Here is a 24,596-nt window from a genome sequence, read left to right on the forward strand (position 1 = left end):
TTTGCTAACATTGGGAGTGATTTCCCCTAAATAAATTATTCCGGATCAGTTCAAAAGTGCTAATTTATTTGGCTGATTTACAAACGTTCATTTGAATAAAGTTTGATATATATTGAAGTTCTGATTATTGACTATTAAAGCTTTTTCAAGTTGTTGCATGTTTATGTTATGCTCTTATTTTGAAGTGGATTTAGACTGTTTGATTTCCTCCGCTCTCTTTTTTTGCCAATCATTTTATTTCAAACAGGAACAGGAACAAAATAAAACTGACTGGAGAACAAAGTATTAAGATAAATCCAAACTCTAAGGGAATTGCAGAACATGTAAATTGTGTCAAAATGAAATTGGTGCTTGAGGGTTGTAGTCTTTCAAGGGCAGATATAATTTGAATTGAAGTTAGTGCTTTTGCATTAGTTTCTGCAAAATACCTGTGTAGTCTGTGTAGTGGTTTAATGTTAGCAGAACTGTTGTTTATGATTAGTGCTTTAGCTTTTTAGCTAGCGATGCCAATCACTGAGAGTAATGAATAATAATCTGATGTATGGAGATGTACATTTTAGTCCCATATTGCCGTCCAATGACAATAACGGTTTTTTGTATCCATCGTTGTCCGTTATCACATTAGACTGTACTAATTGTTATGGAGAGGCTTGATTTTTGGATTCGCTCAGCGAAACAATGAATTCCATACATATTAACGCTAACTCATGGGGATCCTGAGTGTAAAACTTGAAGGCCATTTTTATTAAGCGCTCATTGGGTCAGATAACTTTCCCATAAATCCCCCTGATTGGAGGAGCCTCATTGGCTGTCATCTCTGAGTAGCTGCCTCTTAATATGCAGAGTGGAGGGAAGTACGGACATCCAGCAGCGGGGCTCAGAAGGCAAATCACTTCTGGCAGTCTAATTCACCGGTCATTAGAAGGGCCAAATTGAATAATGGACTCAGAGGTGAGTTGTGAACGTGTGTGTGTGTGTGCTCATGTGTAAGTGTATCTGATGAGGCTGGGACAGCCATGTTGGGGGGGGGAAGTGTGTGTGAGGGTATTCTGCAGCCTCTTCACTTTGGCCCATCAGTTTCAATCTGGTTGGACGACAGGCGCTCCTTCTTGGTGCCAGGACCCCTCTCCATTAGGCCACCGCTGCCCACACGTGTACTCCATTAGGCGGCATTACCTGCTCCATGCCTGGAGACGTCTCCTCGGGAAGCAGGAGGGTGGAGGATGGCGCAGAGCTCCTCGCTTCACACAAAAAACAAAAAGAGCCGATCCTGTTTCTATTAAGATTCTTCCTCTCTCACACTCTTCTCTCTGTAATCACAGGCCTGCCAGAGCCTTATTGGGGAAAGTAATGGGATTGTAGGGAAGCGACAGTGGCACTCACTTATCCGACTGCATACACCGGCAGTAACAATGAGCCGTGTGTCTTTAATCATACGTTTTCCTAGCTTTAGATTACGCCCTCTTTTGCTTTTAGTTGCCAGTAAATTAATATTTTTTATTTCTGTTTCTGGTTTTTGTCTGTTAAGTGAACATTTCTGCTGCTTTGAGAAGACAATTACTGAAAGTCTTTAAATTATCCACTCTGTGTTGCTGCAGCCTTAAATATTGAATGGCTGCTAAAAGTTAGGACGGGAGAAATTAGTTAATATCGAATCAGAGTTATTCCTAACAGCGCTGAGCATCTTGGTGGTTGGATCAGACCTGATGGGAATCGGAAAAGGGAATTTTGTTTTGGGAATGAAGGAAAAATCGGAGAGAAATGAAATGGATTGGGTAGAGGTGGCTGCCTGGTGGGCCGATCAGTCTGTGTTAGAGCCACTGAGAGGGTTGTCTCACAGGTGGCCTCTCCTGCAACAGCCATTTCCCCTGGCTATTTGTCTCTGTCCAGTTTCCTTCCCTTTCCCTTGCCCACTTTTCTTCCTCTTTCATCTCCTCCTCTGCCTCATCTTCGATTGCTCATTTCAGTCTCTCGTTCTTGTTCGATCTCTTCCTGCTCATGTTACACTGATTCTCTACTTTTGCCAGTTTAAAACTTTTACCTTTTAGGCAGAGAGAACATTGGTTATCATTAATATAAACGGAGATTAAAGCACCAAACTACCAGTTTTCTCACTTTATCCATTAATAAGATAGATTTTTAACTATTGAATGATTGTTTTACTGTCCTACTATGAAAATGTTTTAAATCATCCCTGTTTTTTGCAGTCCGCAAAGTTAAAGTTCCAGAAGTTTTTCAGGCTTTCTCAAGGTCTTCAAAGTTTTCTCAAAATTTTTGTTCCTTTTTTACTCATTTCATATTCATCCCTCGAACTTGATAAATGACAGGATCTTGTTCAGTTTGAAGAAAAATTACTTGCGTGAACAAGTATAGAGTAAACAGTATCTGAAAATCAGGTCTTTGAGAAATGATGAGAAATACATCATTAGTTGATCGTCGACTGTACCCAAAGTTTTCAGCTGTTACTTCATTGGTGCTAAAATCCTACTTTATTTTTATTAAAAGAAATGTATATTTTATAGATTTAACAAATCGATGGGCACAAATATGTCTTTATGACAGCATGCACGTGATACAAGCATCACATTAAAATAGGGTCTTTGCTCAAGTTTAGTTTTTTTTTCTATTATTTATTATTAGGAATTATCAGCCACCTTTTGATGTACACCTTGCTAGTACCCAATTCCTATAGAAATGCTTTAGTTCCTCATGGCAGTGATTCAACAAGGTGCCAAGGACATCTTTGATCTTGGGTCCAAATTGACATTAGAGCGTCAAGCAGTTGCTGCAGATTTTGGGATTTTGTTGTGAATGTCCTGTTCCACAACAACCCAAAGGAGCTCTATTAGATTGAGATCAAAAAACCGAGTTTGAGATGACTTGAACTTTTAACATGATGCATTAACCTGCCAGAAGCTTTTGGAAGGTCAGCAAAGATCCTCAGATAGGCTGCTCAGCTCGTAGGAAAAGGCCAGAAATCTGCCATAAAACACTGACACTAACCAGTTACCAGTCTCAAAGTACTGCACAACTTAAAAAGTTACGATTTCAGATCCATTCAAGTTTTACTGGGCAAAAAAAACAAGAATAAACCATTAACAGATATGTACATAATCATAGATTACTCAACAAGCTATAAAATCTTTCCCTAAAATAGTTTTATATCAAAAAGCAACACTTTCCTCATCCTGCTGGCATTCATTTTACAATGTGTCAGGCTCTGCACTGTGTGCAGCTGGACTCGGACCATATAAAGCCTTTAGAGCAGATGTTTACCACTGGTTTCCTTGGAGGTAGATGTTTTTGATAACTACCTCATGTATGTCAACCCCTCTTCCATTGTTGGCCCGTTGTAATAACATCTGTGTCAAAAGCAAATATGTACGACCTCATGTTGTGTTTAGTCTGATAAAATAAGTGTAAAATTGAACTTTAAGAGTTTGGACCTAAAACAGTCAAATAAAAGAACTGCTGTAATGTTTTTTTATTTAATTGGATTAGCATGTTGAGAAGTTTCATCCAGTATCTGTCAATTAAAATTCCAGGAACTTTAAAAATGAGACAAGGAGCCTAAAATGTTCATGTGTATGTTTGGGGTTTCGTACAATGCTAATCAATTTATTTATTTTTCCATCTAAATAATATTTGACAGTCATCAGAAGCATGACTGCGTCCTTTTTGCCTTGATGGACACTGGAGGCAGCAGCAACCATTTAGCTACAGTTTCCTCTTTGGTCCAGCAGTCGAGCTGAATGCCCTCCCCCGGCCCTGCAGACGCTAGGGGGGATCACAGCTACTCACTCTGGTGATTTATGACTCCACCCGAAGCCAGTTTAAGAAGCCTGTGTGCTTGTATGTGTGTGTTTTTGTTAAATTGTTGAATGAAAATATAAGCAAGCAAGACAGAGAGAGGCTAAGAGTGTGTGAAGTAGGAGAAGCAATGGGTTGACGGCACAAAGGAATGCTTGGTCTGAAAACAATAATGCACAAGAAGTAGATGGTATTTTAATGTATGACAGAAAAATTTGGGTTACTTGATATTCCAGTTAAACAGCAGGTATTAGACTGTAATAAATTACAATTATGTGTTTAGATCCATTAGAAATTGTAATTTTTCAGTTACATTTCAGTTACATTTCAGACTCAGTGTCCATAGATCTTTCTGTGGGAGTTATTCTCAGAGCTATTAGCGGAAAATAAGCCTATTTTTCTTAGCCCATATCTAAAATATTTAAATGAAAGTGCAGTTTGGGGAATCGTCATGCCTAACTATTTTGACACACAATTGGGTGGCCGTTGAACAGCAGCCAATCCAGACGTGCCACTCATTCTCCTTGGCGGTGATTGAACATATGCTGCTGTTCCTGTTGTGAAGGAGGATGCCTGTAGGTTTGACATTTGAAACCATCTTGCTCTGAAGGTAACATCCACGGCCTTCCTTATCTCTGCCCAGGGTACAGCCAATCAGCACCAAGGAAATGAACGTTGCTCCTGGTTTGACTGCTTTGTAAACACCAGCCAATGGTGTGTCAACTAGCGTTGAGCCTAAGTGTTAGGTTCACAAGCTGTATTTATTTTTTATGAAAAATATTTTAGATATGCTTTTGAGAGAAAATCTGCGAATCTCCAAAGTTCCACAGAAACATCCGCAAAGTGATCAACCACAAATACTGAAGTGTGCTGATACTCTGTACATCATTCTGTTGGCATGTTTACTCTGTTCTGGAGGTTATCGAGTGTTCTGAACAGAGCCTTGTCCAGATCCCAGTGGACTGTCTTTGCTGAAACTTGAAGTTGATTGTGTTTGAACATTACTGCCAAAACAGATATGAGGAATGTTCAAAAAGAAGGTTGCTCAGACCTTGTTGGATCGTTCCCTGGGAAAAAAATCAAGGCTGCCAAACCAGTAGGGCCTAAGTTCAGTAACAGTAAAACAACGTTTAATCGTTAATATTTGATATTTATTTTCCAAAACATTCCTCAAACTTGTTTCTACTTTGCCATAGTGGAAATGTGTGAGCAGGTTTAGAAGGAAAATCAATCAAACACAGAACTTAAAATACAGCTGTATGGTTGGCTGTGCTGCAAACCTCCAAAAAATGTGTTTGTTCTTTATATCCAGGGACACCATTATCTCTTTCCTGGCCTTTATTACCTGGCCTCTCAATCTTCCCCTGCCTTCATTTTTTCTGTGAACCTTGACTCCGCCAGCCTTCTGAAATGCAGTCCTCTGTAAAAATCCATCAAATAAAAAATTCATATTGATACTCTGGCTCTGTTTTTTTGCCACCTTTCTTTACTTCCACCATCAGCACTCCATGATGATGAATGACTGACTGTCACATATAAAAAGGTTGGAACACAGTAAAAGGTTGATTCTCTGCTTTTTTCCACACCTTTCTGCTCCTGCTTCTCTATTCCTTTAGATTTGATCAATTTTTCATAAGATGGTTGTCGTTTTTTCAAAAATAAGGAGGTATTACAGTTTTAATACTTTATAAACCTATACACATCCAAGCTATTTAGCTTAACATCAACATTACTGAATTTGGACTTTTGGTTATTTTTATAAAAAGTATAAAACTTTTTTAATTCTCAGTTTATACCTTTGCAATTGTAGTGACTATTTGTCCCAAAACTTAAATTCAAAAATCAAAAATCTCAAAACTCAGAGGTGATCAAAACAAAAGTGAATCCAACTCAAATAGTCACCTGATGCACCGTGGATTCTGGTTTATGCAGCACAAAAGGATCAAAAAGTCAAAATATAGTTCTTGGTTTTATTTTACTGTTCAGGCAAAAAAGATGCAGGCTTCTGCTTCTGCTCTGATTCCTCTACCTGTTCTCTGACTGATGTCTAGTGAGATTGATGTGACCGATTCTAAAGGCTGGTAAAAAACCTAATGACCACCCACGTGCATAATAAGCTACCTAAGAGACCCACCTATTTATACCGTGAAATACCCACATCCCAACCTGAAATTAATTAACTAATTAAGTGAATTGCTAATCAAAGAACTTATTCTAAACAACAAATTAAACAAAAATTCTAATGATAAATCAACTAGAAAATAAACAATAAGAATAAACTAAACAATTTAAATTCTAAGATTTAACCAAAAAAATGGGAAAATAGCTCCTACAGCAATTAATAAAACAATAATAATGTTAAATAAAAACTACAAAAAATTATTGGTATCAAATTTAGGAGAATAATTTATAACTTGTACAACAAAAACAAGATAAACTGGTTAGAAATTGGAATTAATCAACTACAATAATTTAAAGAAGTGGTAAAGTTTTGCAACCAATTTATTTCACCTTTTTTTTTCACCACACACTCTAAGCCAGGGGTCCTCAAACTTTTTCCTGTGAGGGCCACATGGGGGCCTGAGTCAGTTTGTAACAGAAAAAGTGTGACAATTGCAGGAGTCCCTAAATGTAAAAATGTAAAGCACAATCAAGTAACATTATCTGGGTTCTTCACAGAACAAAAGTTAGGAAATAAATATTAACACTATTAATGAAATAAATAATAACCAAATAACCCTCTCTGGGTTCTTCACAGAAAAAATCCAGGAAGGATTATTGTCCGCATTTTCAGAACTATGAGCCGCACCGGACTATAAGCCACAACCCCAAAGTTTTTTTTTTAAACCAGTAAACATGCACATATAAGCCGCAGATATCTCTGCCGCTCCAGGTTTTCCACAGCAATGCAGCAGCAGCAGAGGGAGGCGGACAGCCAAAATTTGAGTCATAACTGGTCAATTAAATATCACATTTATTATGGTTGAAAAAGAAAAAGGTGCCAAGTTTAGATTTAACTGAACTGATTACGGTAGTTTCCGAACGGTAACTGTAACAGTAAAAGTGCTGATCCTTCGTGTCTGTTACTAGCATGCTAAATGAAAATGGGCACCTTCTTCTTCTTCTTCTTCTTCTTCTTCTTCTGCTTCTTCTTCTGCTGCTGCTCATAGACATAATATAAGGATAGATGCCTCATGGACCGCTCTCGCCTATTGTTGCTGACGGGATTTAGGGTGGCCATCTTGGAGCGGTACACCACTAAACTCAGCTTATGTGTTTAGCAGGCACAATAACATATCAGCGCATTTAATCGATCATAACACACTTTTTTGTTACTGGAAACCATATTCAAACATCTATCAAAGCTACATTTATAAACAATTGCATTTTTTTAAGTATGTTTTTAATACATAGTTCAGCATATTTAAATATACTTAGTGGCTATAACAATAGAATAGAAACGGAATATTCTGATATTGGTGTATGATGAGCATATTACAAAGCCCACAGCCGTTCATAATTTATTTAATAAATAATTTAGTAATATCAATACATATTTATATAACTATACAAACAAATAAAGATTAATAATGACACAAATAAATAATGATTAATACTGAATAATATATATTGGATACATGTTTATATGTATGTAAATATATATAGATAGATATTTCTAGCTTCAGAGATTCAGCAGCTGAGATTGAGTCCAAAATCTGATGCGAGATTCATCCGTGCTGTACAGTGAATCTGTCTCTCTTTAAAGATATCTCCCACTTCTTCCTCACATCGTGTCTTTAGGAAACCTTCAAAACAAAAACAGAAGATTTGGGAGCCATCTGACTTTTGACTAAGTGAAAGAATTACATATAAATAATATAAATAATAGTCTTTACCACCTGTGTAAACTTTGCTGGTGAATGTTATAGCACGTTATATCAGTTTATAATATATGTTACATTGTTTCATTTCTAATATAGGCTCTTGTGTCAGATAATCTAAGCCAATGTTGGAGGATAATGAATTTTTTAGATTTACGGAATCTCAGTTAGCCTTCATAGCGGGGCTGAACCCCGTATTACACCAAGCACTGTAGCTAATATTAGCTGGTATCTCACCGGTGGACATAAATACAGTAAAGTAATATTCTAATCACAAAATATACACAATAATATGTCCATCTTACTTGTGAAATGTTGTCTGTGGAGCCCTCACATCAATAGTCCATCGATCAGAACAACAATATCCCTCAGTGCTGAGGCATCTTCTGCTGTTTTGGTTGAGCAAAGTAGGAGGGTCGACCGCTCCAAGATGGCCGCCGTATTTCCTGTGCCGGAGCAGCCAATGCGGGGTCTACTCTTATATTATGTCTATGCTGCTGCTGCTGCTGCTGCTTCTTATTCTTTAGATTTCAACAGCAGCTTGCATTCATTATTGTTGCACTACTGCCATCTGTTGGATCCTAATATCTATACCTCAAATTCTCATAATGGTCCCAGTATTAAAGAAAAACAAAAATTCTTCTTTTTCACCTCAATGCTATTTAACTGATCAACAACATTCTCAAATTTCAATTCCCTATTAAAACCTAATTCCGTTTTAATGGGCACTTTTTTCTTGTATTTCCAATTTTGACTTCCAATGATTCACTTCCTGCTAAAGACCTCCGTGGTGGTCGAAGAAAAATCCACATATTAGCGACTTATAGTTCGGAAAATACGGTATATGAAAAAAAATCTGAATGCTCTCTGGTACTATTCAGGGGGCCGGACCAAATGGGAGGCGAGCCTGATTCGGCCCGCGGGCCGTAGCTTGGCGACCACTGCTCTAAGGTTTGACTAGGCCACTCTAGAACCTTTAGGTTGTTCTTTTCAAACAGGTCGATTAGAAAAACTATTATCTTTTTAATGAATGAAGTGATTATGTAAAAACTGCATTTTGTATTATTTATTTATTTGTCTGATGAATCTGTTAAGGGGAAAATACTTTTTCATTGCAATCTATAATAATTTATACACATAAATATATTATACAATTTACTATAAATATTATTTATTGTACTGTCAGCCATTTGCTTTAAGTAACTCGACAGGTTTTCTGCTCAAGTTGAAGGTCAGAAGCAGATGGTCTCTTTATTCAGCCTGAATAAATCATTCAAAACTAAATGAACTAAAATTTGAAACACTTCTGCTGCAAAAAAAAAAATCTTTCATCATTGGGTTACTAAAAGTCAAGTGTCAAATTCTTTTAATCTTGTTCAACATTTTCAAAACAATGACTTTGAAAAGAGTTTTGCAATACTGTAGATAACATTTTTCCTTTTAGCCGTGTATTTTTCTTCAAACCCCATTCATCTTATGCAGCCTTCAACAAACCTTATACAAAATATATTCCAACACAAATGGGAAAAAACATTTTCAACCAGTAATGAACTGTAAAAATAGTAGGAGAGAAATAAAAAGCCAAGGTTTTTAGTGCAACTTTTATTAAAGTTGAGTTTGTTTGGTTTTTTTTGTAAACTGGTGATTGTGTTCATACACCATGTAGGTGTAATTGAAGGCTGTAACCCATTAGTACTTTATCATCTTAGCCATTGAATGGATCTTATTACTGAAGCAAAATTTCTGTTATATTAATGATATCCAATGATTTATGAAAGACTAAAGTATTACAATATGTTTGATGCAAGATTATAAATATAAAGCTTCCAAGAAACTTCAAGTTTCTTGGTTCTGTAAATGGATATTTTGCACCCACAGTGCATTAGTTCATGTTCCACTGCTGCTTTATGCTATGCTGTAAAATAACTTTCTTAAATCTTATAGTTTTGATGTAAGGATATATAGTTATGGTACCTAAATAAATACTAACAGGAGGCCGCTCAGCTTTATTTTGGCTTCATCAGAGGTCATGATTTCTTTACTTTCATTAGTCAAGTGGTCAAGTGATACGTCTTATTTAACATTACATCTATTCATTAGTGTGATTTAAGCATTTTAATCATTGGAACATAGCCACTCAGTAACAGTGAAATGTAACAGCCTTTCTGCCACCAACGGTCATTAATTATTCATCGTAACAACGGAGGCAGCGTTGCTCTGTGTGTGTCTGTCAGAGATTAAAAGGGAGTCACAGCACAACTACCACACATTATTTTAGTGAAATGAATAAAAGACGACATGGTGAGATGGGTGTTCATATCTACATTATTGATGAACAAAAACCAAACATGACAACACACACCCAGTCATGAAAAAACATTATATTCCAAGACACTTTCATTGTATTCAGTCATGTGAAAAAAATATGACGCCACCAAAAAGTATTCTGTTCTTATTCTAGAAATCTCCACTTATCGATATCAAATCTTGGATATGATTGTTAGTGGGAAGAATTTTTCTTCACGCGGGTAGCTTGGGTCATAAACCATTCACAAAGAATTGGATTTTGTAAAAAAAAAAAAAAAAATTGGACTCGAGCATCAAAACCACCTGGTGTGTATACGGTTCCCTCCTTTCACCTCACCATGAAACTTACACATGTACAGTCTCTTCTTACTGTAAAGGCCTGCATTTTACAGTAACAAGAACCTGCTAGATATCCTTTGATTTTTGAAAATGTAAGGTATGTTGGCCGTTGTTTTTAATTGCTTCCATTTGTAGTCTGTTTCCTGTGGAATGACTGGTTCATAGGTTCAAATCTATTATAAATCACAGTCTCATTGGGTATCCTTCAAATTAAAATACCAGGTAACCATTGGAAGAAAGACTGCAGACACAAAGAAGAGGAGTCTCAAAAAGAGCTGTTCTCTCAGCAAAGCAGATCCTGTCCTATGTATATTTAGAGCCATCTCTTAACATTTGTGCTGAAAGGTCAGACGAATAAGTTAAATGCAAAGACAAGAAAAAAGCAAGGTGGTGAACATACTGTAAAATGCGATTATGGCACAAAAAAGTCAGAAATAAATGGATGTGTTGGTAAATGGGAGGAATGATTTTGATCCTTTCCAAATAGTACATCTGGCTAGATTAGACTATAAATGTTTTCCCATCAGACAACCACTTAGCTTAAGATGTGGGCATTTCCTTTGTTTAAGAGCTAGATGATATATTTTTAGAATTCAGATAAATCTCTTAATTATAAGAGAAATACAGAAGAAAATGAGGACATGAGCATTCCTTCATGGCACTTTAAAGTTTGTGTTTGCATATTACCAAATACAAAGTACTGACTCCCACCCCTTAGTTTTTCTACACTTTGTCTCCATGTGTAACCCGGGGTGAAAAAACTGCCCTTAGTCCCGCCTTGCTGCCCCATTGGTTAAGAGTGACAGTCAGTCACACAGTGCATGCAGCCAATTGACACACCTGATGTAATTATTTAGGCTTGCTCCAGCTTTCCCCAGTCAGGTGTGAGGGGGAGAGCTGGAGACAAAGGAGCTACAGGTTGGTGTTTCCAAACAATCAGTTACCTCTTTGTTTGTTATGCACTTTTTTTAACCTTACAATATAAAAATCATGTAGATCTAAAAAGATCCAGTGAGTTTGGAGCCCTGAAGCTGCCATACTCTCTACTGTTAATGGAATTGGTGAATAGTGGACACAATGTTGTTTTGTTGTTTTAGCATGTTGGTGGTAGCCAATGCTAATTGTTGTATGATCTAATGTCTTAAATTTAACATGTTTAAGAAAATGAGATAAATATTACTTTATTTGGTCTGACAGATTAGATCTATTGCATTTATCTCTATGTATAACTGAAAAGAGAGTCTAGTTAACTAGCAGGCTGGAAATTTACTGGTCCTGTTTATTTTAATACAGGCCAGGTGATCCCTTTGTAGGGTTAAAGGATGGCGAGCTTCTGAAAACTGGCTGGGGCCAGGAGAACCTGAGAATCACTCCATACTGGTCTGGTAGGAGGCTGATGGTCTGTATCATTTCCCCCTCCATCTCACCATTCGGACACACAATCCACTATTCATCTCTTCATCTGAAACGACTTGCGCTAGGACATTGTCATCTCAAATATCTGGACAATTCAACCATGGACTTTTTGAATGTGTGTAGGTCAGACACTGTGCTGACCAGTGGGGAAATTTAAAACGGTTGTGCACAAATGCATGAAAGATCTACTGCAATACTGTGTATATTTAATTTGGGGTTCTATGTATGTTTCTCTTGTGCTGTTCACTTTAATTTTCTCTTTAAAAATACATGGTATTGAAAGCAGTTCTTTTGTATTGGTTTTATTGATTACTGACAACGGCTCCAGTAGACGAATTCTAGTCTTCTGATTTCTTCCATCTAGTCTTTTTACACTTTAAATAGTGCTACACATGCAATCATATTTCTTATTATGCTTTATTGGGACTTGCATTGTAGACCCAAAGTAGTTCACCATTTTTGATGTTTTTACCTTTTTAGCCTGAAACGGGTTAGATCTAATTAATTTGCTAGAATATCCCAGTCAAAGTCTAGACCTAAATCAAATTGAGAATCTGTGACAAAACTGTGCATCCATTCTGACTGATTGACATTCTGAAGTAGGTACTTTGCAGTAAATGTGCAAACCCTTCAATCCCTAGAAACCTGATTCTGACCCTAAAGAAGTTCTGCTGTAGTTCCACTGAGTATCAACCCAAAGATGTTCAATACAAATTCCTACCACAGTTTTCAGATTTTTATTCGGAAACCGTATCCTCGACTGACTCATCCTGATCCTCTTTACTCAGTGGATTATTGTACCAAATACAGTGATCTTCAGGACATTTTCTTTTTCTTCATTTTAATTGTCTTTGAGTTGATTTTCTTGGAGTTGACTCAGAAAGTACCTGTTTTACATTAATTTCTGATTTATATTAGTACAGTTATTCTCTATTACACCTTTTTAGTTTGAAAACGTTCCAATGTAATTCTCTCAGAAACCTCCCAGTACTTGCCTTCGTAGAGAGGTTGTTTGCTACAGTACCAACTGCTTGGCCTGCCAAGGGCAAACCTTTCCATCTCCCTCCCTTCTAAAGGAGATAATGATTCTCTTTTTCTTGGAATAGGATTGCATTTTCTCCCTCTCTTGTCCTCCGTCCCTCTCTCACCTTTACCTTTACATCCACCCAGCCCACCTGCACCCTCCCCCCAGCCGTCCACTGCTGGCACTCCCTCCGCAGCAACTATGCTCTATCGCTCCGTCGCAGCACAAGGCGAGGGATGAGAGACAAATCAAAAACGCCTTATTTCCCCCTCAGCCCCTCTCACCATGCCAGATTGAATTTGAGGCTTTTCATCTTCTTTCTCATCTTTCTCCCTCCCTGCCTCCCTTGGCGTCCACTCAGAATTACCTGGAACCACAACAGCTTGATGACGTTATATTGCTTATTCATGCAGAGGGAGACAGTCGGCAGGTCTTTGCTTTGATTCTTTCGACTCACTTAAAGTCCTCCGCTTCTGTCATTTAGGTCCAGAAATGGTCAGTTTCAACATGTGTCCGGGATCCTTTCTTGGTTTACCATTTCTTTTAGAAATCCACATGTATCCAAATGTCTGGATTAGCTTTGTTAGCTTCATGCACAATGATAAAAACCATATCTTTTTAAACTCCTCCTTGCATTTCTAAGACATTTCTCTTGACTTCTTGTCAAATATGCCATGCAAAAACCAGGAATTAAGTTTGTTGCGTAGAAAAATGTATAAATGTGCAACATAAAAGTGGTATGATTGAGATTTGATCACCAGATAAGCCTCATGGCACTGAGTTTTTTTGTTGTTTTTTTTGGTAACAACTGATACAAAATTGATTCAACTACAACTCGTACATCTCTCCAATAATCAAGCTAATCTCACGTTACGCTATATTGCCCCACAGTAGCCTGCTATTGGAAACACTGGGTGTGTAGGGCTTCCCCTGACATTGTTTTAGCCAACTCCAGTCTTTAAGGGTTGGTGTCCTGCTGGAGATCGGCACCTGCAAGGATGAGTGTGTATAAATAATAGATGGATGGATGCAGAATATTGGGCCTTAAGGACTGACATTTTTCACCACTGGTTTAATACCACACAATGATATAAATATCAGGGTAACATGAAATATTTAGGGCTCCTATGCTGGGCAGTTGTACAGTGTTTGATACACCACCAATTTGTCTAATCTTCCCACTTACAAAGAATGGAGAGGTCTGTCATAGGTAAACCTCAAATGTGGGGGAATATTGCAAATTAAAATAAACAATTTGCATTTTATTGAATGAAATAATTATTTGAATAGAGCTTTTTTTCTATAAGTACGGGAGTCAAACATTTCCTGTACTTCTTAACCAGGTTTGCAGACAGTGCAGCAGAAATGTTTATCTGCACTCTGAGCTCTCTTTAGGTCATAGACCAGGTCCTACCTTTGAGCTTTGGGCTTATTCCTCACCTTTATCATGATTATTGATTATCCACTAGGTCAGATGTTGCATGAAGTTTCAATCTGAGGGAAATCTACAGTCATTTTGACTGTCTTCAATTTTCTGACACAATAGTTGCCTTCTCACTAGACTGTTTACTAATGGTCCTTTAGCCAATTCCAGCCATGTGCAGGTCTATAGTTTTTTCATTTGGACTGACCAACGCTGGAGATGTTTCACACAATGTATTGCAAATAAATTATTTAAAAATCATTCAATTTGATTTTCCGGATTTATCTGCATTATATTTCTAAAGACATCCTTGGTTCTTTGTTAACCAGTTCATGCACTGTTGTTTGGACATTCCTGCAAGTTTATGAAACAAAGCTTAACTTTTCAAGGCTCAGGTACACCCGTCTAGAGAGAATGCCGGTGCCGAGAACGTTCCTTTCAACTTGAAGTGAAAAGGATTTACTACAGTTCTTATTACTAACATTGAATGTTGCTGCACATAAAATCCACATTTATTTAATAAATAATAAAACAGAAGAAGAACTCATGAAGGAACTGAATTCCTAATACGACCCTACAGAGCTTGTGTTACATTGACGTTTTTGAAGTGTGTGTAACATTTTGTAATACGTATTTAATGTGTGTTCATATCCAGCTATCAAACAAATATACATTCAGACATATTGCCTTTAAAAAAAGAATCATACATTTTTTCCATCTTAAATTCTCCTTTCCAAAATCTCTTTACCCTTCAGGAGTTTGTAGTCATTTAATCCCCAATTGAAATTTCAAGGCGCCCGTCCTACACAGCTCTTTGTGAGACTTAAGCCTCTAAAACTGATTCTGAAATCAGCCGCAATCAGACTTTTATAACCAAGACGGTCTAATGTGAAAATCAAAACTGACAGACACATTTGCATTGGCTGCTGATTAGACCACACAGCCCACACTGGGCAGTAGGAGTAATGAGAATAAAAGTGCATGCTAAAATCAGTCATGTTTTACATTTAGTTTTGTGTTCATATAAGAGCTCTAATTTGTTTACTCGTTATATACCAGCACCAATAATTAAAAGTCTGGAAATAGAAAATTGCGCCGCATCGTGTGCGGTGGAAGGTGAGCGTAGGTTTGGTTCTGGGTCGCTGAATGAGCGCGCCGAAGCGCGGCGCACCTGGCTGCTGCTGCCAGAGAAAAATGACTCCCATCTCCCACCCTTCCTCCCTTCACCCCACCTTTTCATTTTCAATTATGGGTTGGAATATGAATCGTTAATAGGGTGATAATTGTGCTAGCATATTTGCTGTCACCCACCATTAGCTCAGATTAATTAGCCCATTTACTTTAGTTTAAGAAAGTGTCTGGCTGAGGAATGGGAGCAATGATGGAAGGCGAATAAGAGAGAGAATGGATTCACCACAATCTGTTCCATATCACTTGTGCCATCTTTTGTCTGCCTTCCCTCGCTCTCTTTATGATGTTCACTTTATTCTCTCTTTGCAACTTTTACTTTCTTTTTCTGATATACCTGAGATTGTGCTCATGTTCCCTGGTTTTACCAACATTTTTTTTTGTTCTCTGATGTTTTTGTGATACTTTTGGAGTGAATACAATCCAAGTGGAGCAGTTATTTTTGGCAACATGAGCCAGTGGTGTCACTTATGCAACTGATTTTGGTTTTTGAAATGTGTATTCTTAGTAGACGTAACCAAAATGGCATTAACTTGAAGATTTATAAGTGAATCAGTGTGTCTGTGAGTACACTGGATAAATTGATGAAGGAATGATGGATGAAGGAAAGAACTAAGGTACAGATGAACAGACAAAGGATGGAAAGAGTGAATAATCAAATGAACAGTGGAAAAGAGATGAGGAAAGAAGCAAATGGATGAACAGACAAAAATTTGGATGAGTGGATGCACGAAGGAAGTAAAAGAAGCATTGAGCACCTTTTCGTCTATGTTGATTGCAACATTTACTTCTTTGTTGTCCTGATTCCGATTTTATGTTGTCCTAACATGTCATATCTGCTCAAGTTGTTGTCTACCAAAGTGTTGTCTAAATGGAATGGCATTTGAAACTTTTTTTTTTAATGTAGACTCTTGAGAAGGCACCCAGTTGTACATGTAGAACCAACTTTTGACAAATCCCTGCCAATTATTATTTTTTTGGAGTTTAAAAAAAGTGATACAGTCCAAAGGTTTGCTGGTCATTGTCAGTTGGAGCGAATATTTCCAATTACAGGAAATCATTTGATTCGATGTTGGTTTGAAAGTGTTGCTTAATGGATCTCTAATCTCTCCCTCCACCTTGGGCTAAGTCACATGTGTGCAGCAGTGGAGTGACTTGGCCATGTCAGGAGCTGCATATCTCTCTGCAGGCAGTGGGAAATGAGGTCTAATCGCAGGGATATTAAAGTCACAATAGACTGCTCCTGCTATTAAGGCCTGTCAGCCCTGGGCCCCTCTCTCACCTTGATATCTCTCCGTCTCTGAATATTTATATGCTTACATCAGGAGCTCCTTACACAGTGCAATGTGTGCATGTTTCTTTGTGTGTGTGTGTGTGTGTGCTGCTATGTCAAGCGAGGAAATTCATCATCGCTGTAACCACTCAAGCTCTCTGAATATGTTTATGTGGTTGTGTGTCGCTCCGTCTGTGCTTACACGGTCTGCCTTCCTGTCCTCCGATCCTCAGGTGCAGCGGGGGCGAGGCTGCTCACGGGTCAAAACAAACCTGACGCCATGGATGTGGATGAGGAAGAAAACATGAGTGAGTCCATCTAGATTTTTCTCATTTGTTCATCCATCTTTTTTTTACCTTTACTTTCCTTCCTTCCTTTCTGTCTGCCTGCTTGTTTATCCTTCTCTTTTTATGTGTTGTGTAATCAGTGTGATCTTTTGTTGTCTGCATACGACCTTTTAAAAAATACATTTGTAAGCATATGTCTAATGACCAAAATAATTGAAGAATAAAGTTTTAAAATATATTTTGGAAAATGAAAATAACGTGTGTTGGAAAATACTTGATTATTTAGAGCTGAGTGAGAATATAGTTGTTGTAACAATAAAGTATGTTTAAAGCTGAGGTTTTACATGATATAATGATCTATTTTTTTTGTCAGGTTCTAAAAGTATTTAAATCTATCCTCAAGTGTACAATAACCATCACCATGGAAACTTGAAGTACTTGAATGCTGTGTGATTCTTCACAACTACATTTGTTTTATTTTATTGAATAACTCTTAACATCAGCAATTTCTCTATTATTATTATTATTATTATAGATCCACTAAATCAACATGGTGCCCCAGTTTGAGGCTGGAAAACAAGACCAAACAATCAGCCCTCCACCACACCTGACAATAATTACCCTTTCACATTATTGTATACCTGCATCAAGTTCCAATGGCATAATAAAATATGCTACCACAGCTAAATACTGCTTCAGCCTCAGTTAAATGCACCATGTTATGTATTTAACATTGGAGAATTTATAAAGCTACTGATCTTCCAATAAATGTCCAACAAAATGTTTAATGTGCAACACTGTGCAAAAGCTTTGTCTGCACTGTGAAAGATTAATTTCCCTAAGATGTTTGAAGCTGAGGAGAGTTTCAAACATCTGAGAACCTCATTGTGCATTCAGATATTGTTCCAAGATGGTAAGTTGATCCTTATGTATGGGAATAAAAAATTGTTACATCACTGAAAAAATAACTGACCTGTTCCAAAGCCCTGCCACTTTTTAACTTCAGTCTGATGGGAATTTCAATAATCAATTTTTCACACACGACCTATAGGATTAGATTTAACTAGTTTTAGAACCTGGTCAGAAAAAAATTCCAAATACTTTAAGGTCATGAATTGAAAGATGGATGTACTTTTTTCAAAATGACAGTTTATTTTATGCCCTGTCTTAAAAAATACACTCAAATGGACCCATCCACACCTAAATATGCCACATTAACTTTAACCAACTCTCAGAGATTAACTAATCTCCAAATCTTTGACACCTCAGATACTCCTCTGTCTTTTATTGAACTTTACACATTTTTGTTTGCAATGCCCACAACAAGCACGTTTAAAGTGAGCTGCAGTCGCAACAATACCCTAACTCGTGACAAAAATGAAAAAGTCTGATTGTAGTGTCATACTTTCTGTCTTCACTTTGTAGAATGGTATGTTATGTTGTGAAATAAGCAGCTACAAAATTGTCTTTGTTGCCTTTCAAAGGCTCTGAAGCCTGGTTCTTACATTTTTACATCTTTTATGTATATCTGGCAGTATCTGAAGATAAAACGCAGCCCTCGCTCACACAATCCTGTTTCTTTAATACCAAGGGGACACCAGGGGAAGAAAAGAAAGAAAGTTTTAGCTTTCATGTGACAACCCGGAGAGCTCTTGAAGCTCTTTTATCTAATGAAATGAACCAAAACAAAACCCCAACAAGAAAATTACACCTAAAATGAAGTCATGACTGTTTCACTCTGTTAATTTGGAAGGGATCTTTTAAATATTTTCTCTCCATTATAATTAATATTGTCTACAAATGCTGATTACACAAATTGCAGCATGACAGTGACAACAACTGCATGCCTGTTCCATAATTTAATGCATGGCTCTTGCTTTATGCGTTTTTTTTTTTCCCCTTTGTGTCAGATCCAGTTTGTGATTTTTCACCACTACTGGGTATTAAGATTCTCATTGTTACAATAAACAAAATTATGAAATGTTTTATTTGTGGGTAAGAGGTATGTAACTGAATAACTTTGTGTATAATGATAATAACAGAAATAGAAGCTCCAGGTTGTTCTGTGTGTCATTTCTTCACTGTATTTGTGCAGCATGCAAGAGGTTTCTTAATGTATGCTTATTGGTTTTACTGACTATCAACACCTCAGAGATACCGATTTTAAAGAGATGTACCATAGCTAGCTGAAGCTCAAATTTAACACAGTAATAAATGATTAAATACTCTGTATTTCAAGAGTCCAGGTTGCAGCACCATTCTGATCGGTGCCATATTGTCTGGGTATTTTTTTTGTTCTCATGGGGTTTTTCCACCAAAACCATTCCAGAGCTAAACCAGCACTGGTTCTTAACTGGTCCTATAGACACTATAACAGGGAACTGTTTGGTTTCAACAAATTTGTACAGACAACTAATTTTGGTATTTGTCCTGCTGCCTCTCCAAATACCTGTTATACCAACACGTCTGAGTCATGTGTTAGTTTGACACCTGTCTGAATCAGATATGACTAATTCATTTGATTTATCATCACCGCAAACTCAAATATATTTTCTGTAGAATTAAAGATATACTGTTAGCTACCGACTTTTGTGCAGAAAGTTAACTCAGACAAACCAACAAAACTTGAAATTACCACTGATTTATTGAATCAAATAACCACTTTTTCTACCATTAGAATATTTGCAGATTATAGTAATTTATTTTGTCTTACCTCATGTTTAAATAGGCACAAGACTCTTTGGTGACTATGAAATGATGCTTAGGTGGTGCAAAATGAAGGGTGAAATGACCAGCACCTTGTAAATCTTCCCCTGATGGAAATACAGTAAAAAAATAAAATAAAAAAAAATGCTAAAGTGTTTTCCAGAAAGAATTAGTGTTATGCAAGATCTAGTTCCGGTTTAGCTTTCAAACTGTTTTGGTGGCAAAAAACCTTCACTTTGCACATTTGTCTTCAAGTTCATTTGCAATGCACCAATGCTGTAAACGCATGACTACATAAAAAGTGCATGTTTCCAGGTCATAAACTGAATGAGTTGCAGTTTGTGATCTTAGGATCAATTTTTTGTTGTTTTTTTTCCTGACTCAGGACATGTCAGTGGCAGTGTGCAGTTGGTAATGGCATGTCAAGACATTTTGTCAACACTCTGCTCTCTGACAGCTCCAAGGGGGGGATCTCAGAGGCGCAGGGTCTTATGAATGGCACTTCATTAGAAAACTTTTTTTGTTTGTTTGTTTTGTTTCTTCAGACTTTCCTCATTTTAAATACGGGAGTCTATGTTTTCAAAAAATAAAATCATGTAAATGGTGTAAACTGCATTTTAACCTCCACCGTGTCACCAGTTGAGCCTTTAGGATCCTGCAGTAGGTGGAGTCTTCTCCTTCTGCCTCTTTGATGTACTCTCCTGTTTGCCTGGTCCTCAGCTTCCTCCCCCTGCACTACTTTCCCTGCACTCCCTCAACCCAACCTACAATCCCACTCATGCACACTGCGGCCTCTCTTTCTCTTGAGTACCGCAAGGAGTAACCTATCAAGCCTTTGCTGAAGGATGTTATAAATGAAAATTTTTCCCAACATTCCATCCACTTTGCTAACTAGAATCAGTGATATGTGTTCCCCTCAGTTCAGTTTATAATTGGTTTTGGTTTTTCTTCAGAAATGTTAGCGATTTAAGATAAACTGGGTGAAAGAAACCCTTTTGGTCTGGTTTTTGTGTGTGTCTTGTTTGTTTGCATGGTATTCTCAAGGCCCTGTCACTGTGCAATGTCAAGTGTCTTCAATGTCTATAAAATATGTTTATTTTATCCTAATTTTAGTAATTTTGAACATAAAGATTAGTTTAATTTTAAACGTAAAGATAGCAAGTAAAATGTTTGCAGAGGTACTCGCTAGAGCATTTACTGTCATTCAAACAGATGTTTTTGTATTTGTCTTCCTTGTGAAATAGGTTTAGAAATTCAATCCTAACTATATCTTGTTGTTATAAAGGAACACAAATCATTGGTTCAGTTCCAAAGAGTGATAAAGGAATCTATAAATTTTGCATTTACAAGATCCTGCAACGAAGGCGTTGTAAGTTACTCTTTCTGGGCACCGCAGGTTCAAGCAGCACAGACGTTAAGGAAAACCGAAACCTGGACAACGTGTCCTGCAAAGACGGGATGGGAGTCGGTGATCAGCTCCCCAATGGAAGCGGCCATGGCAGTCGAAAGCGCCCCTTAGAGGAGGGCAACAATGGCCACGCGCATTCCAAGTTCCGAGCCAAGAAGCGCAAGAAAACACCTGGACCGGTGCTGCCCAAGAATGCTCTGATGCAGCTGAATGAGATCAAACCAGGTCTCCAGTACAAACTGCTGTCTCAGACTGGGCCAGTCCATGCACCAGTGTTTGTCATGACTGTGGAGGTCAATGGGCAAATGTTTGAGGGCATGGGTCCAACCAAGAAGAAAGCTAAACTGAATGCAGCTGAGAAAGCGCTGCGTTCCTTTGTTCAGTTTCCCAATGCGTCTGAGGCTCACCTGGCCATGGGCCGTACACTGACAGTGAATACAGACTTTACATCAGATCAAGCAGACTTCCCTGACATGCTCTTCAATGGCTTTGAGACACCAGCTGCTCCTGAAGAATCCTTCTATCTAGGCTCCAACGGTACAAACTCACTAGGGGAGTATCCGTTACCCACACCACCTGGCAGCAACCTTGTCCAGGCTCCGTTGCCCTCTCCTTCTGCATTCAGCTCACCCTCCACTGGCAAAAACCCGGTCATGATCCTCAATGAGCTCAGGCCAGGCCTCAAATATGACTTTGTCTCAGAGAGTGGTGAGAGTCACGCCAAGAATTTCGTGATGTCAGTAACGGTGGACTCACAGACGTTTGAAGGCTCAGGGCGCAACAAAAAGCTGGCTAAAGCCCGGGCAGCACAGGCCGCCCTCTCTGCTCTCTTCAACATGCAGCTAGACCAGACACCGTCCAGGCAACCCATACCAAGAGAGGGGTTGCAACTTCACCTTCCCCAGGTAAGACATTTTATTCATTTCAGATTTCTCTAGTGTCAAAGAAATACAAAGAAACTAGACTGTAATTAGTTTACTCTTGAGTATTTATCAGGAATACAATCCTGATAAATCCCCTCAATATGGATTGTTGGATTGTATATGGTGCTTTTGGTACCACGTACACCTTTCAGGTAACGGTTGAAGGGGTTCTACAAATGCTTACTCAAGTATCGTTTTGAGTTGAATTCAAATCAAAAATACTTCATTAGGTTCAAAGGGAAACTAGATAGATGTTGAGTAGCAAAATATTTTTTTCTTCAAAGTCTTGAACCACGTTTTTAATATGATTGCTACGTAGTGAAGGTGATATTTCCTCTATTGTTATACATCTCAAAAATGGAAACAGGTGAATATTGAAGAAACATTTCCAGTTCTTTGCCCGTCTTTACCTCATAAAAGCATGCCTCTGTGTAGTTATAGTTGAGTCTGTTTATTTCTTTTGAAATTTCTAAAACCCACATACAAGCCAGCATGTGATACACAACATCAGACCCATGGGTCTCATAAGAAAACAACACCCAATGTAATTTTCTCTTTTCAATATCTCACACCAACTCTTATTGCACCTCACACACTAGTTCTATAATTTTATTCACCTCAGCCAACATTACGGCTCTCCGGGCTCCAAACCGGGGCAAAAGTGCGACTAGACGTTCACCATCTTGAACTATGATAAAGCTGAGGATATTAAATCTGTCTTGAGGTAGCTTGATGATGGAAACAGCAACGTCTAAATGTTAAAGTCACTCAGTGTTCATGTGTTCAGCCGATGGTAAGGGAACAGCTTAGTGCCGGTCTGTAGCACAAATGTGCAAAGTTATATAACAACGAGGGGTGTCAAAGACGGGCACAGCTGACATTGATATTAACAGAAATGAGTATATAAGCGTATAAGATATCATCAGTTATTTTCTGACTGCATATTGCTGTACTTTTGTATCCCTGGTGAGGCACAGATGATCTTAGATGTATAGTCATGAAAAAAACTAAGTGCACCCTTAGTGCTTCCATGGTACTTAAGGGAAAATAGAAGTCACCAGCTGCTAATCACAATCCTTTGGTTGATTGATAGTCAGCATTGTGACCACCTTTATAATAGCACAAGTCTTAACACAATGCCAACTTATACATTAGCAATGACCTTGGAGAAGCAATTGAAGCTGCCAATCAATCTGGTTCTGCTTGTAAGGTGTCAGAGCGACTAAAGTCCACCATTCTGCAGGGAGAACGATTATTCACGAATAGAAAACATTTCAGAAAGCTTGTGTTCCCAGCAGTGAATGTAACTGCAAATTCACCTCAGAGTCAGACAATGCAGCTCCTCGTTAAAATGGGAAAAAATGTCCAAGAGCTGCATCTATTAGTCTAAATAGGAGCTGGAATGTCTGTAATTAATTATAAATCCAGTGTAATGTATGATTGCATTACACTGGATTTATTTGGTACAAAATAGATCTGTTTGTCTTGTAAAGTGCTTTATAAATCGGCACTTTATAAATAAATTGACTAGAATTTATTTAGACTGCAGAAGTATTGCTTGTCAAGAGAATTTCAGGAACAATGTCATTTAGACACACAAGACCAATGAAGAAATGTTTAAAGTAGTGATGTAATCGATTAAAATTTTTAATTGCAGGGTCTGTAATTTACTAATCGCATTTTAATCGAAAAATATAAATAGAACAATAAGCAGCATTTTTAACTCAAAATAGCTTTCTGCTGTTAAATTATTTGTTGAATAAGTAAACATAGCTCAACAACAGTGAGAGAAGAGGGTTTGTGGTCCATCTCTGTTGTTTGTTGATGTCGCTTGTGCGTCAGATTTATGGACCTACCAGAATGGAAAATAAAGGTTCCAACTAGAACTTTTATGCGATTAAGTGTTGATATTTTAAAACTTTAAAATCTATGTAATAACTTTTTTAAATTAACACAGTAAAAGTTTAAAGTGAAGCTAATAGAAGTGTATTAACAGACATGTTGGTAGAGGGGTGATTATTAGAACTTTGTCATTTTTAACACTCTCTGGATTCGGTCAGCTTGCAGGCATTGAGTCGACCAAGAAGTCCCCTGTACACCAAAGTTATTCTAAAGTCAAAGTTGAGGCTGTTTGTTTGACAACTTCAGCTTGGCCCAAACTGGATCAGTCAACAGGACAGTGATCCCAAACATCACAGAATCAAGAGCTGTTTATGAATGAGTCTCTGCAGACCTTAATGAACTGAAGCAACATCATAAAGAAGAGTGGTGACACCAACAAAGACTTACAGAAAGTTATTGCTACAGAAGCTCATTCTTCTTGGTGTCGAATCAGAATTTGTCCATATTTTTACCCCTGATTATGTTGATGACAAGATTTTACCTTAGTAAGTTCTGACAGGTGAAACACACCTCAAAGGAACATATTCTTCTGAAGTGAACATTGTACTTTGGTTTACAAAGAGCTAAAACTCCCAACTCATCCACCCTTCAAACTGCAGTAATCTATAAAGCTGTCACTGAAGTCTCATTCACACAGGTTATCAGAGAGGTGAAGTTTATTGTCTTAGATGAGAGCCAGTGTGAGAAGAGAGAGAACTCAGTCAGCAAA

At 37.8% G+C, this 24,596-nt stretch overlaps 1 protein-coding gene across 4 annotated transcripts in view; it reads left to right on the forward strand.

Annotated features, from left to right (window-relative positions):
* adarb1b (adenosine deaminase RNA specific B1b) overlaps positions 1-24,596 on the forward strand; it is a 138,117-nt gene that overhangs the window by 98,218 nt on the left and 15,303 nt on the right. For 3 of the 4 annotated variants that reach the window (XM_008402286.3, XM_008402279.3, XM_008402271.3), the window contains 2 exons: positions 16,895-16,969; positions 21,051-21,967. In XM_008402286.3, the coding sequence (XP_008400508.1) occupies positions 16,942-16,969; positions 21,051-21,967 (945 nt within the window). In that variant the 5' untranslated portion in view covers positions 16,895-16,941. Of the gene's footprint in view, positions 1-11,379; positions 11,399-16,894; positions 16,970-21,050; positions 21,968-24,596 lie in introns of those variants that run through there. The other variant, XM_008402293.3, reaches the window with a different exon arrangement.

This window comes from Poecilia reticulata, chromosome 2 (genome assembly GCF_904066995.2).
Source record: "Poecilia reticulata chromosome 2, P_reticulata-male-v2, whole genome shotgun sequence".
Taxonomy (NCBI): Eukaryota; Metazoa; Chordata; class Actinopteri; order Cyprinodontiformes; family Poeciliidae; genus Poecilia; species Poecilia reticulata.